Raw genomic sequence first — 20,564 nt, forward strand, 5'->3', positions numbered from 1 at the left:
TCTTATAGGGGGGTCGACTGTATTTTAAACCGGTCGCTGCACTACCACCGAATTTTTCATTGCTTATTCTGTGACAAAACTGAATTTTGGTCTTTTAAATTGAAATACCTAAATAAGGGGACGAAATTTTCCTCCGCCCCGGGCGGCTGACACCCATGGTACGCCACTGCCTGTACAGGTGTGATACCAAACACGCTACACAAAAGCCTGGGAACATTACAATTGAATAGAAACACATATCACACTACAGAAGGCCACTATATTGAATGCATGTCATATTGTTAGGAAATTCCTGAATACAGACACACACTGACACACTTATTTAATTTTTTGTTTTGTTTTGGTTACTATGCCTTGACTCTGGTCCGGCATAGTACAGAGCCATCGGTGTCTCGAGTATAACTCACAAAACTCAACATAATAATAATAATAGGTTTATGGCATTACGAAATTCCACTAATAGTATCATATCATAAGTTATTGGGGGAAATAACATTTTAGTGTGCCGTGTTGAGTCATTTCGAGTCATAGGTGTGCCGCGAGTAGAAAAAGGTTGCGGAACACTGGTCTAGTCGACCATCGCCCATTTGACGGTATCCTCGTCGATAAATATGGAATGGTGGGAACACATCCCTTTATATTATTAAACCAACAAATCGTCCCTTTCAAACACATTTTTAAAAAAGACCACAAGGAGAAAAGAACTAAATTGGAACAAATTTCAAAACATTAAATAAAAATATCCTCGTTTCTTTCCATGTGGAAATATAAAATTTATTTTTGAAATATCTCACCAACAGTTTAATTATTTATTAAAATACTACACTTTCGAAATAAGTTTTTTTAACCATTTTTTAAAGTTCAAAGTTAATTGGGCTAATAGTTTCAGATCGTAATTTGTCATTTAATTTAATTTTGATTAGCGCAATTCTTTGAAAAATATAAAATGTCAGAAGAGGAAGCTGTAAGATTTATCATTTGATTCTCTTAATATATTGTAAAAATTCAACAATTAATTTCTAAGTTTTAATGATCGTAACATAATTCGTACATTCTTTCTCTATGGATAATATATCGATTTTTATGAATTTCTATCGTCAACCTAGCGGTCAAATTCAAATTAATATTTAATAAAACTTAAGTCTGAATTTAACCAATAAATCAAGATAGAATTTTTTAGATTAAAATTTAATAAAATATTTTTCTTCGTAATATTCCAGTCCTGTACTAAAAAACGAAATATTTATTCCGTGATTAGAATATAGAAAAATTGGTTAAATTCCAGATACGTATACCGTCATGGCGGCTCATCTCTGATTCCAGCAAACAAAAGGAAACAGTTGAGACGCCGTTCTAACCTAACCTAACCTATCCTAATAATTTGGTTGGTGATAATTATGGTAATTTATTAGAATAGGTTAGGTTAGAACGTGCGTCCCCACTGCTTCCTTTCTTTTGTTTGCTGGAATCAGACCGAATCGTATCTGGAATTTAACCGAAAAATTATATTTTATAATAATTTATTTATATTTTGAAATTTCATATTATTGTAGATTTTGCGTTAAAATTATTTAAAAATGCATATAACAAGTATAATATTTATTTAATATGATTAAGCAATTAATTAGTGAAAGCAAAACTAACACATTAATGCTGAATTAATAGGTAAAATTGTGGTAGCTTTGGATAAAAGAGGCAGTTAAAGAGTCGCGGCCCTCTGGGGAATCCGGAATCGAATCCGGTCGGATCTTCAGAGTGGTAGGCTGACGCTTTATGAGTATAATTTATATCCTTCTCAATAGAAAGATATGATTTACTATCAAATATTTTAAATTAAACTAAAATTTTCAAATATTTTATGGTGAATTTGAAACTTATAATTTTTAAATCAAAAAATAAAAGCTGTAAACAAAGTGTTTAGTTATTCGGAAATACATGAATTTCACTTCTTTTGAGATGTGGTGGGTGAAGTGAAAGTTGGAGAGTGATAGTATTAATCGTTTTTAAAAGACATGTGCTTAGTAGGAATGAATCATCACGGTAATTGGCTGCAGATGTCACGTCACTACCTCGTTTCTCTCTAGAAGCACGTGGTTACATTATACAGAGTCCATCCGTATAATCGATAAAAAGGTGTCTAGCCTCAATTGAAGTTCAGCAGAAAACCGACTGTACTGTAGCAGTATCATATCACCGTATACATTTTGGACATGAGACAGATTTGGCACATCTAGCAATTAGTGATGCTGATAAAGCAAACATTGCAGGTAGGTTAAAAAGTAAAAGATCACCTGTCCAGTGATTTGTTAGTCCATAAGCTTCAGTTTATAGAATAATTGTTGAGGTTTTCTGATAATTGTTTTGATGCTTTGTATAGTATTATGATTTTTTATATTTATCTTATACTACTATGCATATGTAGCTAGAACTATTTCTAAGACTAACAGCACAAAACCTTTCTCACTAATTTCTAGCCTTATTAACTGGAGTACAAACGTTTTCGGCCTTCTTAATAGGCCTTCCTCGGGTACACTGTGGAGCGTCGGTTAGAAGAAGTTTAAATGCTGCCAATGTTTACCCAGGTGTCGTCTTACCCGTGACGTCTTCGTCGATGATAGGTCTTTACCAAAAGTATGTAGTTTTTCTCCCTCGGTATCGTATACCTATCATCGACGAAGACGTCACGGGTAAGACAACACCTGGGTAAACATTGGCAGCATTTAAACTTCTTCTAACCGACGCTCCACAGTGTACCCGAGGAAGGCCTATTAAGAAGGCCGAAAACGTTTGTACTCCAGTTAATAAGGCTAGAAATTAGTGAGAAAGGTTTTGTGCTGTTAGTCTTATTTATCTTATATTTTATTCTATTACAGGTCAGATAGCTAATGGAGTTAAGTTGATTTCAGTGGTATTCTGGACAAGGTTTTTTTCTTTCTGGGAATAATGACGTATTTTCAAAAAGAACTTAAGAACTTGGGACCAGAAAAGACTTGTGTGGACACAACTCGTGGAACAAACTGGGTATGACTTCCAACTTACAACTTTGTTGACAATAAATGAATTTGGAAGTGGTTTTCCTTGTGCTTTCATTCTGAGTAATCACATTGATACTGCATCCTATTCCCAGTTTTTTAAAGCAGTCAAAGAAAATGTTGGTACTATATCAACCAAGGTTTTCATATCTGATGATGCACCCGCAATATATAATGCATGGAAAAATGTTATGGGAAAGCTGACAGACAGCTGTTATGTACTTGGCATGTTGACTGAAACTGGCACAAGAATTTGCAAGAGATCTTTAAAGACAATATCATGGAAGGTTTTGTTTATAAAAGTTTGCACACATTATTGGAGGAAACAGATGAAAATAAATTTAATGAAATTCTGAAAGTTTTTGTCATCTATGGCATCTGTCAATGAAGAAGAAATTCAACTTTTCCTTAGATACTTTTCAATAACATATGCATCAAGGCCATGTTGTCACAGGATTCATACTGGACTAACATGCATCGTGAAGCAATGCATAGAGTTTTTAAATACTGCTATTTAGATGGTAAAAAAAACAAAAGGGTGGATGTTTGTATAAAGTGCATTGATGAAACTAACTAGAGATAAAAAGTTTTTGAAAGATTAATAATGCTTCAAGATGCATGTTAGTATTTAGACCAGTATGGATCCTGTAACAATATGCCCAAACATATGGCCTTGATGCATATGTTATTGAAAAGTATCTAAGGAAAAGTTGAGTTTCTTCTTCATTGACAGATGCCATGGATGACAAAAACTGTTTCAGAATTTCATTAAATTTATTTTAAAGTTAAGTAAAGGGGATATCACCCATCGCATATCTTTAATATGTTGCATCTATATATATGTTACAAAAAACATGTTGCATCTATGATGATATCATCAATAATAGAATAGAAAATATAATAGAAAAAAACAAACTGTTGGGATGTTTTATCACAAACAATTATTATAATTACTGAATACAAAATTATAATAATTTGTACATTTTGTAAAACGGTGCAAAGCCAGCAATGTAATTTGTATGTAGTACATACATAATGATCCTCTTACTCGTTAGTTATAATATGCAAATTTTTATATATATATATTTGAGATCACAATAAATATGGTTTTTATGGCTGCTTTACAGTGTATATGAGTAATGCAATTAAGTGCTTCTGCAGGGGGAAGAGTAAGAGTAAGGTTGAGAAAGATAGGCCACAGTATAGAGGATTTGGATCATGTAACCAAGTTAGTGCTATAGGATGGATAACATGTTTGCTTCTGTATATAAACATTTATTATATAATAAAGTTTAATTTAAAAAGTTATGAAAATTCTGCTGAGTACTGTATAAGTTTATTAATTATAGAAATAATGCAATATAAAATTTTTTAATATTTTTATTGAAATTTACATTCTGACATATATATTTTACATATATTAAAACATGTTAGTACAGGAAATTAAAATACTAAAAACAATTTGCAGACAACAAGTATTATACAAAAGTTTTTTATAAAGATGTTATATTTTTTTGCATTTTTACAGATTAAACATTGACAGAAATATAGATAAGACTCTTGAAAGTCAGGATAAAATGATAAAAGAAACATAAACCAATAAAATAAATATATTTATATTCTTCGAGAATGATTTTAGATTTGTCATTATTTTGAAGTTTCACATAATTATTGATTATAATTTCATAGACGATTTTACAATGTTTTGTGAACAGTAATGTGTGCAGATAGGATCTGTATATTTAATATGAAAAATAACATAAAGATACAAAGCTGTTAATAATAATTTTTTAAAATATATAATCATACTGTCATAATAAGTATGTCCATTGTATCTTTTGATTTCATTTAAAACAACTGACATTTCTATTATCATCATGATTATCTAGACCAGTGTTTCTCAACAGGGGTGATATCGCCCCCATGTGGGTGATTTTCCATGTTGAGGGGGCGATTAGTGACAATTTATATTTTGGGGGCAAAAAACAATTTTCTGGGTGATATAGTAAAACATTATATTAAGAATAATTAGATATTTTATTCGTTATATCGTACAATAATTAAACAAATAACATTATACTAGTCACTAGTCTATTCAATGCAGTACGAATTTGGCATTAGCCGTGGTCCTCGGCCTCGGAATTTTGAAGTGAAGGAGGCGATGGTTCGTTACAGGTTGAGAAACACTGATCTAGACATTCAATTTTTTAATTACTTTGTCATATCTAATAATCTAATTTTCAACAAAATTAAACAGTTCATCTAAAATAGTGCAATTTTTGCAGTACCTTTTGTAAAGAAAATGTTTCATTTTTATGTCTATTTTATATAGTAAACTGCTATTAATTACTGTAATTGCAATTCAGTCACTTAACTAAACATGTAAATATTTTATTTCTCTTATTAAAATCCATCTTTTATCAAAATAATTCTTAAAGTAATGGCTACAAATGTCCTCCAATGAATTTGCCTCTGTTGTTTCTATGTAGTTCTTATATGACTATAAACTTTTTATGAGTTCTTTCCATATTTTCTTCAACATCAGAGTTTTCTTGTTCCATTTCAGTTTTCACTTAAATATTTTGATAACACAGGAAATATTATTTGTACAGCATTTGACTTTAACCTTGGAATTTTTTTCCAAGTATTCTTTTATTTCACCTTTCACTACATAGTTACCTTTTTTGATATCACCTTCTACAAAATGCTAATTTGTGTAAAATCCTATGCACATAAAAGGATTATTTACTCCACTAAAATAGGTAGGAATTTTTCTAAACTACCTTACTTGTAAAACATCTTTTTGAAGACCAAAAGTGTTAGCAGTTTCTCACTTCTACAGTTTGATTTTCAATCAACTACACTACATGCATCACCTAGGATATTTTTGTTATTGATACATAACTATTCTGAAAAAAGTGGAATCATTTTATGTACTCATTTAATAATTATATTATTTTATTACTTATTTCTGAAATACTATTTCTAATGGGTATTTATTTCAATACTTTTTACAAATAAAAACATGTTTAAAGCTAATAATAAATGACGCTTTTACCCCACAACTATGAATTTGACAGAGTTAGATAACTTAATAAATAGGATTTAACAATTTGGAGGGCTTATCACACCAAGGCCGACAGAAAGGACCAGATCTTTTACAAAAAATTTAGTCTTTAATAATCACATTTCAAATTTAGGTAAGGATGCATTTCGGGTACAAGGACCTCTCATCAGCTTATAAACACATGGTACCAACATTTGTAAGCTGATGAGGGGTCCTTGTACCTGAAATGTATCCTTACCTAAATTTGAAATGTGATTATTAAAGACAAAATTTTTTGTAAAAGATCTGATCCCTTTTTCTGTTGGCCTTGGTGTGATAAGCCCTCCAAATTGTTAAATTCTATTTATTAGATTATCTAACTCTGTATAATGTTTAAAGCTACAAGTTTTATTATTTTGAGACAGGTTTTAAAGTATTAAAATTATGATTAAAATGGCAATTTATAGAGTATATAATTTTTTTATCTTGATAAAGTCTAACATCTAAGGTAGAAAGTTATGTTTAGATACTTTGTTTAGAGCATCTCTAGACACAATATACTTTACCTAAAATAACTTCTATCCATGTAATGTACAGTGTATTAATGTTTTATTATGCTAAGATGAAGTTTTGCATGAAATTCAGCATGATTTTGAGTAAAAAATTTCCCTCTACATTATAGGGTAATTTAAGGTAGATTATACTAAAGAATATTTTAAGACATCTGTAAGATGACTTTCACAGTTCAAACATTGCAGCTATAAACGTTAATTTGTAGGTTGGTCATATGACGTCAAAATGATGTAACATCTGCAGCCAATTACCATGATGATTCGTTTCTACTTCCAAGTGCATGTTTTAAGTGTCTTTTAATCTTGTTTTAGAAATCTGGTACCTGTACTTATAGCCCAAACAAATTATATTATCATACTAAATATCCCAAAAAAATAAATAAAATAAAGTTTAATAAACAATAATAAATTGAATTAAATTAATATTGAACATTTTCAATGCTATGCAACAGATGCAAATAATGGATTGTGACTCTCTACCCATTTGTGTAGTATTAGACTGTATAGAGAGGCTACAAAGTTTTTATAACCAAAGTTAATTACATGTTTGATTTTCTATTCTCTATATAAATTTCAATTTTTCTATGCTATTTTGAATACCTTTTAACATGTTAATGACTGGAAGACATTAATTCCTAATAGATGTTTTTTTAAGTCTGACAAGTGCAAGATGCAAAATAGAGCTAAGAAATTTTCTTCACAAGAACCTAAAGCACATGTTAAATCTGGATTTTGAGAAAATGACATCATGCCTGCTCACTAGAGTCTATAACGAAATTCTGTCTAACAGATTAAGGAAATTTAATTCAGGACCCATCTAATGCATTGTGACTTTGTAATTACTATACAGGCTTTCATATGGTCACTGTTGTAATTTTTAAAACTGCTAACAATATTACAATCACTTAATGTATTATATTTTAATACATTAAATGATAATAACTCTATTAAAAAAGTAATTCTTTTCAGACAAATTTTGATAAAGATGAAATTAAGCCTGTTATTAAGGATGTAAGTTTTACTTAATATTTTGTATAGTCTATTTGAAGAAATTAAAATAATTTGTAATTTTTTCTATATACAGATTTTTTTAATTGCAGGCTATTGAAACTGTGATTGGCAACAATATATATCAACAAAATATGATAGATCAATGGATGAGCAACATTCACAAGAATATCTTAGGTCAATTAATAAAATTAAATAAACCATTGAAGTATATAGGTGAGAGAGATAAAATTTAAAAATTTAATACTTAATTTCAAACAATACACACTGTAATAAATCTAAATAAAAAATTTAATGTGGACAAGCAAAATAAATTGTCATTGTGGCAATTTTCTGGGATTCATTATCATGCAAGACTAACAAAATTCAGAATTGTCTTGAAACTTTATTGGCATATTTAGTACTAAAGTATAAACTTTATAAACTACATAAATACTAAATGTCTTCTAACTACTAACACTGTCTTGAGTAATAAATCGTCACACACAAAACCTTTTTTAACAGTGTTGTATTTGACACAAAACCTACTAATGTTTTCAGCCTCCACCAACTGTTAAAAAAGGTTTTGTGTGTGATGATTTATCACATAAATGTGGGCAGGTCTGATTTCACGAGTAAATGTACAGGAGTCTTTACAAAAAGAAAATAATAAAAATGAAAATGAAAGAGAGAAATGAAAGAAAACAAGTAAGGAATAATTATTAATGCAATGTCTTTTGCATTTGTCTATTGATGATCGAATTTTCAAATGTTCAAAAAGCTTTAGAATGCATTATTGATATTTATGTTTTCATTTTTGCTTTGTGGATTTTGATAATGGGATTTATGCCCAGTAAAACATTTAAAGAAATTTAAGGAAATGAAATACAGCAGGCTAGCTGTATTTATAAATGCCATATAAATTTATAGTACAAAATTCTGTAGTAGAATTTGCATAGGCATTAGTTGCTATTGTGGCAAAAATCGCAAGACTTAATAATCTCACTAATTGTAGGTGTAAGTGAATTACCACATGGGGAAGCGACACAAAGAGGCAATTTAACAATAAATTTATATACAGTAATACCTCGACTTACACTACCCCAACTTACACGAATCTGGAGTTACGCGATTTTCAAATCTTGTCGATTCGTCTTTTGTTTGAACGTCACGCATTCGATTACTCACTCTCCCCCCACACTATTGTTCAGCTTACATGTTCGGATGTGTCACACGGAATCAACACATAGCTATAATTTATTTTGTGTTATTTATTTGTGTTTATTATATCTACGAAGACTTGAGAGACTCTATGTGGTGATTTCTTGTAACCGTGAACGAATCAAAAGACGAGATAAGATTAACGAGAACATTTATTAGCTTACATACATCCGACTTGGATTTTACACAAATTGCGAAATTATACCCTGACTTACGCGGTTATCGCTCGGTCCCACCTATCGCGTAAGTTCAGGGTATTACTGTATACCACAAAAATATATGTAATTGTACAATTATATCTAGGTTCACAAAATACAATTCTATGCACACTTAAAGTTCTCACCGTTACAATACTATAGTCATAGATAGTTCACACGCCATGATCCAATTCGTTGCAGGAACAAAGAAACCACAGTAGAGAAGAATATTTCACAATGAATGATAATGTTTCCTTATAGATATTCAGCGACACACATCACTTGAAGGGCACTAAATAGTGTGTGAGATCCATGAAAAAAAAAAATCCAAGACATAAATTGTCGATGGATCTTGATTCCAATTTGTACTGTGCCTCACGCATCTGAAAACTGTCCCCGACTTAACCAATGCTTCATATAATTCACCAATCTCCTGAAGAGGAAAAAACAAAAGCCTCATAGCCAGTCAACATCATCTTAAATACCCTTCCTGTGCACTCGACAGGTTGCCAACCCTTTTTCCCCACTGCAGAAAACTGGCAAAAAAAAAATATATATATATTGAATTAGAAAGGTGCACATTGAATCTCTTTAATAAATAATAGAGTTTTTTCCTCTCTAGCTAGTAGATATAGTTAGACATATTTGCCAAGTCTCTCTTGGCTGTTCTCTCTGCGGAATAATCTAATATTTACGACATGTTAAAGGTTTCTGAAGTTGATACCGTGGTTGCAGATAATCATAACTTACTCGTATATGCATAGACGATTTCAACTATAAAATTAAGTGCTGGTAATACGGAATGATAGAATACAATTAATTAGATTAAGAAATTAAAATACGCCATTATTTTAGACACGTCATAAAAATTTTTCTGCCAAATGTCTTGTGATCAAAGTCTAAGACAAAGAACGAAACAGTAAGCTCTAGCGGATTTAAAAGATAATGTTCTTTCTCTAAATGATAATGTAATTTCTATAACCTTTAAAGAAAATGAGTCATGAAATATAAAATACATAATTAGAAACGAAATGAGAGCAGTTATAAACCATCAACAAAGCAATGATCTTTAATAATTAAATAGATCATTAATATAATAATTGTGAATATAACATAATAAGTATAATATATTAATAATTAATATGTAGCATTTATTTTAAAATANATATATATATATATATGATGGAAAGCTGCAACCACACACTATGGGGTTTCCTTAACAAGAATGTTCTGAAAACCTCACAAATAAATCTCTCTTGGCATATGGCAACTTCATATGCAGAGAGAATTTAAAAGTTATAACATAGGACATAAATAAAGATCACAAAATGAAGGCCATATCACCATTATTGATCACTAATGAATAAAAATAAAAGTATGAAATGGGATGTACTCTACTTGTTATTCATTTATTCACATTACAATATATGTGTAATAGTGTCATAAATGAAACTTTTGATGTTAACCCTATACAACAATAGCAGTAATTGCAAGCATGCATATCTTCTGAAATTTTCTTAGACATGTGGCAAACACCACCCTTCACATCTGTACCCTTAACCGTTGTAAAATACAAGCAACGACCCCAGGGTGTATGAGTCATCATTTCCTGCAATAAATTCGAACTCACCCCACAAAGACTGTCGACCACCAGTTGTCTTTGTTAGCCGCATTGTCGAGATGTGCAGTACCAAATACGCAAGAAAGACAATAAAATCAGTTTTGGTTAAGATCTTGTCTCGTACATTTCTTTCACTTGCAACGACGAAAGATAAAAGCAACCATGACCAAAACCACAGACACGTCAGTACTTGTTTCACACAGTTGATGTGTAGTGTATCAGCCAGAAATTCTTGGTGTTCCTGACTGTTATTGTAATTAGTTGCCACAGTTGATGCTAGTTATCCAGGGACACACATGACAAATTACTTTTTCTCTGTCTTTCTCTTAGTTGTGTGTTTGTGCTTTCAATGTTCAAATAAACAAGTTTAAATAAAGACTTATTTTTGTTTTGTGTGTTTCTTTACTCTGAACACAATAAGATGCTTATATTCAAATGAATTAGAACATAAAAAGTCAAAATATTGGAGTATATAAATGTGTGACATTTGCAATTTTATTGCAATATAATAAAAATTTTTAACTATAATTTCTATAAACACACATTATCATCACACATTGAAAGAAGTGTTTTCATTAATTTTTAGAGACTCTAATTCTTGCTATTTAGCTTAATCCAGCATTAATTTCTGATTATAAAATTATGATGATAAAAATAAGATTTATGTTGCAAATTAATTTTTGAACATTTAAAATAAATATTTCTTCTTTAAATTCTATTTACCAAAAAGCTATACTTCTAAATGACATCATTGCCTTATAAGTTAGATAACTTATCACAAATTAAAAGGATTAATTTAAGCAACATGTGAACATAGTTAAAATGAAAAAACTTTTATGTCTAGCAAATATTTAAAAAATAGAGAAATGTTTCTGGATAACTTGATTAGTGATCTACAGCTACTAAATTCTAAACAAAATTTAAAAATTGCTATTTTATTGACATTCAAGGAAGTTTTGAATTTTGTTTAGAATATAAAACTTGACAATGGCTAATCAAGTTTGCTGATAATGTTTATTCATTTTTTCACATACATAGAAGATTTATTTTCATATAAATTATTTTTACTTTTAGTTTAATAATTTATGAGTAATTGTCTAGGAGTATTTGTTTTTTAAATACTAAAGTTTTAAAGACCAATTTATATTAATAAACCAATTTGTTGATAAAATTTTTATCAAATTTGTATTGGCATTAGCAAAAATCTTGAAATTTACTGTTTTGGAGAACACAAAATTTAAATTAACAATTGCTTCTCTAACACTTTTGGTCAACCAAGCCATCACCAAAAGAACTGTGGCCAAATTTCAATACAAAATCATTAGCAGCTGTTCAGTTTGTGTTAAGGTATTTGGATGACAACAGTTATTTGGGAACTTAAAATGTCCTATGTACAGTACATGAGAATGAAAAAATTAAAATAGTTTCACTAGCATGATATATGAGTCATTATCACTTAATTTTCTCAATAATATTTGTGTGCAAAAAGAAAATTGTCATTGAACAAATTTAAATATTAATAAAATAAAAAATAATTTTTGCTATTTTTGTTACTAGATATGTTGTAAATTATTTACTTTGTTTACTTATTTTAAATAATGCTTACCATAATGAAATTATTATTTCAGTAATTACTGTTGTAGTACAACGTACTGGTTCAGGTCTGCACACAACTGGCTCTTGTTATTGGGATGAATCAACAGATGGTATGTAAAATAAATAGTTTAAGAACTTATTTTCGTTAAATAAAAGAAAAACTTATTTAAAAAGAGTCAATTTTTATAATTTAAGTTAAATGTTAATATTTAAATCATCACCACTGCATCTTCCACCACCTATTGAAAACCTTTCTGGATGTGCAGCAAACAAAGTGAATAACTGTGAAAACAAAGAGAATTTGCACAAGATCATTTTCCAACAGTTTGCATTTTCCCATTTACAATTCTCCATATTTTGTTTTCTACAAGTACTTTTTACTTTATATAATAGTAATTTTATATAATTTAACTTGTATAACTGTATATATAAATATACAACAAATAATAGTACACCATTCTCATTAATCACAGATATACAGTTAAGGGGAAGTTGTCTACCTAAAGAATGAATAAAATTAATTTATAATTCACATTTTGCTGTTTTTTAAACTTTTTTATGTTAAACTGTTAATGTAAACTAAAAACAAACAAATCTTGCAATAAATATTGAAAAAAATTAATTTTTATCAAAATAAAAACTATTCACTTTACTAAAAAATTATTTTAGACATCCAGAACAAAAATATAAAAAGCACATGATTTTATAATTTAGTTTAATCTTCATGAGCATTTGATAGTAACAAGTGATAGCAATAATTTAAAAGTTATTTTAACATTAAGAAAACTTTTATTCAACTAAGTTAAGCAATATTTATTAATCATTCACAATAATATTACTTTTTTATAATACTCACTGATTCTTCATAATTTTATTTTTTACTTGGCACAACAAAATAATATAAATAGATATTAAACAGTAAGGAGATTGAGTTTAATTGACAATTTTGCCACACTACTAAATTACATATTATAGTTATGCACAAACTGCACTAAAGCCATACTTTAGAATTTATATGACTGTCTAAGATCTCTGAATGTTGAGATTTCAACTTTCCTGGCAGCATTTAAAATTTTGAAGGCATCACCTGTTATCATATTTTACTAAAAAATGTTTATATTTTTAACTATTTAAAATGGCAAAAAGCTTAATTTTAAGGTTAGGGTAGACTTTTCTAAAAAATTGCAAATGCTAATAATGAGTAAAATCATCAAGTCCAACCCTACTGGAGATATACACAACCCTCTTTATCTCCCCATCCCTTGACCTTTAATCACCAAAATTTAATAGCATCAACCCCCTAATAAACAAACCTCCCTGCAAATTTCAGAAATTTTTGACAAAAAGCACAGGAGTTATTAAGCTTCAAAGAGGGTGAACAAAATTGTGCTCTCCACAGAAACATCCATACATACAGAAATTACCCCTAAATTTTTTTGCATTTTTCAATGTTTCAAATTCACCAGTCCAAAAATATAAAAATCTTTGGGGGTCATTTATTGACCAATAACCATTCTTTCCCTCTGTTATATATAACAGCTGGGAAAATAAAAGATCAAAGATTTTACAGGATATATAATAGAGGTATAGATATATATATAGATAGATATATATATAAATCTATACCTCTATTTATGGTGTATTCAATCTTGATATTGCATGATGAGTGCCTCCTGTTATATACCTTTCTGCAATGTTTTGCTTTGTTAATAATTTCTTTTCTTACAGTACAAGGTACTCACAACAGTTGCTATCAGTTAGTTCATTGATTTTTTACTGCAATTATTAAGGACAGTAATTTTTCTGGTTATTTATTTCCTATCTCTGTCTTTTTTCTTACCATACTGAATATTTTTTTCTTTTTGGTAAAACCATCATCAGTCTTATTATTTTACAAAAATTACAAATCTTCGTAAAAGACTGATGATGATTCTTTTCTTGAGAAAGTTCATACCATACAGCCTGTGTATTCTTAAGTGATGAATCAGATGTTTCTTCTTTTTGGGCAGAGAAACTGTAGTGTTTCTCAATAATTTGGTATAACTGTGAGAGTAACTCATTTCCTTTCTCTGATGAGTCAGCCATAGTTGATTTAACTACCAACATGATAACACTAAAATTGCCAGACTTGAAGATGCAATTTATCTTATCTGCCATTTAAAATTATCACATTAGAACTAAAATTCTCATACATATATAAAAACACTAATCTTGGTTCTTTCCCAATTGAAGAAATCTGAGAACAGTTCTGGTTTGCTTCAGTCATTTATAATGAAATACATAGAATGTCTTTGGCATATATATTGTTATTAGACTCGTTAAATGAAGTGTTTGTGATTCTTTAAAACTTTATTCTTAAAATTAAATTCTTTAAAAATGCTGACAAAAAAGAAAAGCAGCCTGTTCACTGATGGAGCATAAAAAACACTGATAGTCAGTGCCTAATGCTGATGGTAACTGTGGACTCAGTTTCAAATTGTTTAAACACAATGTGCACAAAATTACAGCACCGAGAAAAGAAGTCCCTAAAAAGTTAAGTCCTTAAATAAATTTTGACTGACTTCTGCTGTATCAGACTGGTTTTCTTATAAATGTAATAGTAAAGATAATTAATTCAATATAGAATGTATGAATTCATTTGTTTTATTACGAGTCAAAATATAACAGCTTATATTTTAACTCCAAATAGAACATTTAAAATATTTTCAAAAAACAATTAGTCTTTATTTTTTATATAAATTGACACTCATTCTATAAGAAAAGTTATGTAATGCATTAATTAATAATAAAATTTTAATTTTCAGGTTGTTGTATGGTAATATGGGAAAATGATACAATTCAATGTGTATCTAAGGTTTATGTTCTTGGAATTTAAATGTATAATAAATTAATTAGCAAAAGAATAAAATATAACTTTAATAGAAATAAATATATTATGTATGAATAAATTTGTTCTAGAACTTAGTTTTATGATATGAAGACAGAATAAGATGTTATGAAAATAAGGTCAGCTGCAAATGATAGTGACCATGTTTTTTGAACAGTTTTAATATGATAACACAGGTAACTGAAAATTTAATTTCTATTACAAACTATTAACAAATGGTTTACTGCACATAAGTCACAATTAATTTTTTCTGTAAAGTGTACAAGAAAATCAGCAACTATTTCATTGCAAAATGATATGGCCACTCCTTTTAATATCCAATAAAACCATTTTTCAAAACAACAAACCTTTTAAAAAGTTTTCCACAAACTTCTGCAACAGAGATAACTGTGGGTAGAGTAGAAATGAAGGAAAAATATTAGTAGAGTCAAGCAAATGGTGAAAAGTTCTCTTCTAACAGGTGTTGGTAGTTAGTAACTTTCCTTTAACCTGTAGGGAATGCAAAATTTGTTTTACCACTATAACCAAAGCCACCCTAATCCATCACTGATCTTCCCTATTATCACCTGGAGATCTGTTCCTTTTTCAAAGATCACGCAAGTAAAATGCTAAGCTATCAGACTGTCTTGGTCAGCAACAGCAAACCTTTTTCTGAAAGAGGTCAAAATTGAACTTAAAATTCAGTAACTCCAATTGCAGGTCAAATATTTTAATTTCTGTAACTAAAAAAAGCAAAAATAAATACTTATAAACTTTATTTAACTTTTTAATATATATATAAAAAAAAATAACAGAAATGGAATCAAATATTTCATTTATTGAAAAATCTGCTGTTGTATATTTGATAAAATTTTTGTATCTGAGGTCATAATTAGTAGCCTTTAAAACTTTTCACAATAACTTGGGATATTGCTTTTGCATCATATAAAAACATATTTGAGAATTTTAAAACTTTGCATAAACTATAAAAATTAACTTTCTAAATATTCAATGCAAGGTACCTCAAAATCATCATGTGGGTCAGAAATCACTGGTGTAGGTTAATTTATTCTCCTCACTAAAAATGATTCTTCTCTTTCATTCTTCCAAGATATGTATTCTTTTACTCAGGTCACTTTTCTGTTCTTATTGTTTTGTGAGTCAAGGTTATAATGTATGGTAGCACAATTGTACTCCAAGTTCTAGTTCAATCTGTGGTCAGTGGTGTGTATTCTATATACACCAGGCAACTTTGTGCAGTCTATTTGATCTATATCATTCCTGAATAGTTTGTAGATGGTGGGGTTCATTTGGAGAAAATTCTGCAAAGTATATGTGTAATATATATGTAAGGAGATTACATGCACCACAAACAGGAGCATATTATTACAGAAGGAATCCCACCATCTATAAACTTATGGTTTCAAACTATTATTTATATGATAAATAATAAATATCTATAATTACACTAAACAGATACTACTGTATATAGTTATCTGATGTTCAGTTAATTATATATACAGTAGTATGTTTGTATGTTCACTTTGTATCAATTACTTACGAAAAACTCAATGATTTACCAGGGCTGTTCGTGGCCTTGCCAATATGCGGTGCTGCGATCAATTTAATTTTTGGCGGGAATGATTCAGCCATCCTTGCTAAAGATACGATACCAATTTCCGCTTGATTTGTCGTAAAGTTTTGCCACGACAGCTTAGCAGATAGTCAATGTGCACATGCTTTGTCAAAAATGGAGAAGACGGAGACTTGTGCGGTCATAAAATACCTGACGAAAAAAGGGTTGACCGCATCTCAAATCAAAGCTGACATGGATGAAGTTTTGGAAGAGTATGCTCCTTTGTAAACCACTGTGAAAAAATGGACAGCCCTTTTTAAATCTGGCAGAGAGAGTGTGAAACATGACTCTCGCAGCAGACGGCCATCAACTGCCGTCACTGAAAAAAATATCGACAAAGTTTACGATTTGGTGTTAGCAGATCGCCGTTTGAAAACGCGTGAGATAGCTGAGACAACAGGCATCTCTGTCGACCGAGTGCACCACATCTAACCGAAAATTTGGGTATGACGAAGGTCTCAGCAAGTTGGGTGCCGCATCTGCTGACCGCTGAGCAAAGACGTGTTCGCACTTTGATGTCAAAGAAGTGTTTGGACTTCTACAAGAAAAACCCACGGGATTTCTTGCGTCGGTTTGTGACTACTGACGAAACGTGGATCCATTACTACACTCCTGAAACAAAAGAACAGTCGAAGCAATGGAAACACCCCAGTTCGCCACCACCAAAGAAGGCAAAAACAGTTCCATCAGCGGGGAAAGTGATGGCCTCGGTTTTTTGGGGATGCTAAAGGAATCATCTTTATTGACTACCTAGAAAGAGGAAAGACCATCAATGCTGTCTATTACTGTATACTTTTGGAAAAACTGAAGAAAGAAATCGAAGAGGCCACACTTGAAGAAGAAGGTTCTGTTTCACCACGATAATGCCAGAATCACTGAACAAAAAATAAACGAACTTAGCTTCCAATTAGTTCCACATTCACCGTACTCACCTGATTTGGCCCCCAGTGACTTCCACCTTTTTCCAAATTTAAAATAATTCTTGGTTGGAAAGAGATTCCACTCAAATGACAAAGTCATCTCTGAAGTAAACGAGTATTTTGCACACCTTGACAAATCGACCTATTGTAATGGCATAAAAAAGCTAGAACATCGCTGGAATAAGTGCATTGCTAACAAAGGAGACTACATTGAAAAATAAAAAAAGTTTTAACATTATTTTGTTTGTTATTCTATTTGAGGCCGCAAACTTTCCAAACAGCCCTCATAAACATATCAATTCAAGAAAAAATTTGTAACATATTTACTTCAAAAGAAAAAAAAGTGATGATTTTATTAAAAAATAAACATATGGAAGAATAGGGTAGAAAATACTTATAATCACAATGCTTTTATAATTGAACAGTTTACAATTATTCATCTGAACAAAATTTCAAAAATATTTTCCTCCTAATTTTGATTTGAAAAACTTAAGTTGGGTTCATAAATCATACTCAACTGAAATGAAAAATGTGTCACCTGCCATTAAAAGCTTAAGAATTAGCCAAGTTTAGTGACAGGTTTAAAATTCAAGTTTTCCAAAAAGCCATTAAATGGATTTTGATCAGGACAGAATTTCTATCACATTCCGTAATGGCCCTAAACATACTTCTTTCTATACATACCCAACTATACTAAAAATACTTATGATTACCTGCAATATAATTTACTTATGTAATTAACTGAACACTACTTTTAATGTTTAATTTCAGCAAGAAAATCTGAAATGTACAAATTGAAGTTTTAATATCTGAATTTCTACACACCAATACATCTGAAGTTTTATAAGGGCTTCTACACAAATTGTCTTGAGCAACTTTACTTTTCATACAATAGCATTCACAACTTTCAAAATGAATTTTGCCAAGTGACATTTATAAGAACCAGAAAAAACTATTTTGAAGATATTTATCTTAAAATATTCTATTTAAGGTTTGTTTTTTTGATCCTGTAAGTCATACTAAAAATGCTTAAAGTCAGCAACTTCAACATTGAAAATAAAGCAACTTTAATGTTTGTGATAGTACTGTATTTTTAAAAATTTGGAACATTAATTATAAGCACCACTTAATTTCCTATGTTTAAAACAAAGTTTATTTTGACAAATTTAGATTAATGAACCATGTATGAAAAAATTTTATTGGTCCCTGGTAAAAAAAATTCACTAGAGCAGTTTAATGAAAAATCACATGCAGATATCAAATTTAGATTTCACAAGACATTAATCTCAGTGATAATAAATGGAAACAGTTTACAGTTAAACTGAATATTAATGAACTTTATTCTTATTTTGAAAGTTAAATTTCAAATTTTCAAACTTTGAAAATACAGCAAATGACATTAAGCAAACTGTATATACTAATTTATTATATGAAAGAGTGAATAAAGAAAAAAATGTAAAAATATATAATTTTGTAAAATAAGAGAGTGCACTCAAGCAGCATTTAAGTGAAACAGTGAAACTAATTTTTCTTTTCAATATAAAACTTTTTGCTCAGTTTAATTTCCACCACGAAGACGAAGTACCAGATGCAAAGTGGATTCCTTTTGGATATTATAATCAGAAAGGGTGCGACCGTCCTCCAATTGCTTTCCTGCAAAAATAAGCCTCTGCTGATCAGGTGGAATACCTTCTTTATCTTGGATTTTAGCTTTTACATTTTCTATGGTATCGCTAGGTTCCACCTCTAAAGTTATAGTTTTACCAGTCAGGGTTTTAACAAATATTTGCATACCACCTCGCAAACGAAGTACCAAGTGAAGCGTAGATTCTTTTTGAATATTATAATCGGATAAGGTGCGACCATCTTCTAATTGCTTTCCGGCAAAAATTAATCTCTGTTGATCGGGCGGTATACCTTCTTTGTCTTGAATCTTTGCCTTGACGTTTTCTATGGTATCACTGGGTTCAACTTCCAACGTAATGGTTTTTCCAGTAAGAGTTTTCACAAATATTTGCATCCCACCACGCAATCTAAGCACCAAATGGAGCGTAGATTCCTTCTGGATGTTGTAATCTGACAAAGTGCGACCGTCCTCTAACTGTTTACCGGCAAAAATCAAGCGCTGCTGGTCAGGCGGGATTCCTTCCTTATCCTGGATTTTGGCCTTTACGTTTTCGATAGTATCGCTTGGTTCTACCTCCAAAGTAATGGTTTTTCCAGTTAATGTCTTCACGAAAATCTGCATTCCTCCTCTCAAACGAAGAACCAAATGAAGGGTAGATTCTTTCTGAATGTTATAATCAGACAAAGTGCGACCGTCTTCGAGTTGCTTTCCGGCGAAAATCAACCTCTGTTGGTCGGGCGGAATGCCTTCTTTGTCTTGAATCTTTGCTTTTACATTCTCGATTGTGTCGCTTGGCTCTACCTCCAAAGTAATAGTCTTCCCAGTTAGAGTTTTAACGAAAATCTGCATTTTCAATCTAAGGGGGAAAAAAAGATATAAAGATGAGTGTTCAATCATTTTAAAATATAAACTAAGAAGCATAATTACTAATATACATTTCTACCAAGAAAGCTAGATTTCAAGATGGCGAACACCGAATAGAATGTTAAAATTCAATGAAATCGAACGTTAAAATTGATTTTAAATATCTCTGTATAATGTTTGAATTAAAATAAAACAATTTATTTAACGAAATATACGTACATTCAATTAAAACAAAATTAATCCAAAAAAAGACTTTTTTACTTACGACGTCTGAGAACTTAACCAATCCGTTGGAAAAAAAAAGGCAATAGAGCCACCTGGATTATTTATTATCGTTGTATGTCTAAGTTAATTTACATGTAGATATTCTTAAAAATTA

General features: G+C 30.2%; 2 protein-coding genes across 3 annotated transcripts; one reads left to right on the plus strand and one right to left on the minus strand.

The window, feature by feature from the left end:
- Positions 1–909: 909 nt before the first annotated feature.
- Positions 910–15,231, plus strand: LOC111617792 (dynein light chain Tctex-type 1-like). 2 transcript variants are annotated; one of them, XM_023359089.1, is made up of 6 exons: positions 1,785–2,267; positions 2,874–3,021; positions 7,620–7,661; positions 7,751–7,874; positions 12,305–12,382; positions 15,077–15,231. In XM_023359089.1, the coding sequence occupies exons 2-6, from the start codon at positions 2,944–2,946 to the stop codon at positions 15,145–15,147; spliced, it is 393 nt and encodes a 130-aa protein (XP_023214857.1). In that variant the 5' UTR covers positions 1,785–2,267; positions 2,874–2,943; the 3' UTR covers positions 15,148–15,231. The 2 variants fall into 2 exon arrangements, with proteins under 2 accessions (XP_023214858.1, XP_023214857.1); XM_023359090.1 differs by lacking the exons at positions 1,785–2,267; positions 2,874–3,021 and adding an exon at positions 910–964.
- Positions 15,232–18,514: 3,283 nt separating this feature from the next.
- Positions 18,515–20,564, minus strand: LOC111617790 (polyubiquitin-B). Its single transcript, XM_023359088.1, has 2 exons — positions 20,451–20,564; positions 18,515–20,177 (listed from the first exon to the last, which is right to left on the minus strand). Exon 2 carries the CDS (start codon positions 20,168–20,170, stop codon positions 19,253–19,255), a length of 918 nt encoding a protein of 305 aa, XP_023214856.1. The 5' UTR covers positions 20,171–20,177; positions 20,451–20,564; the 3' UTR covers positions 18,515–19,252.

Source organism: Centruroides sculpturatus, unplaced genomic scaffold (assembly GCF_000671375.1).
Source record: "Centruroides sculpturatus isolate CEXI.00-Female unplaced genomic scaffold, Cexi_2.0 scaffold277, whole genome shotgun sequence".
Lineage (NCBI taxonomy): Eukaryota > Metazoa > Arthropoda > Arachnida > Scorpiones > Buthidae > Centruroides > Centruroides sculpturatus.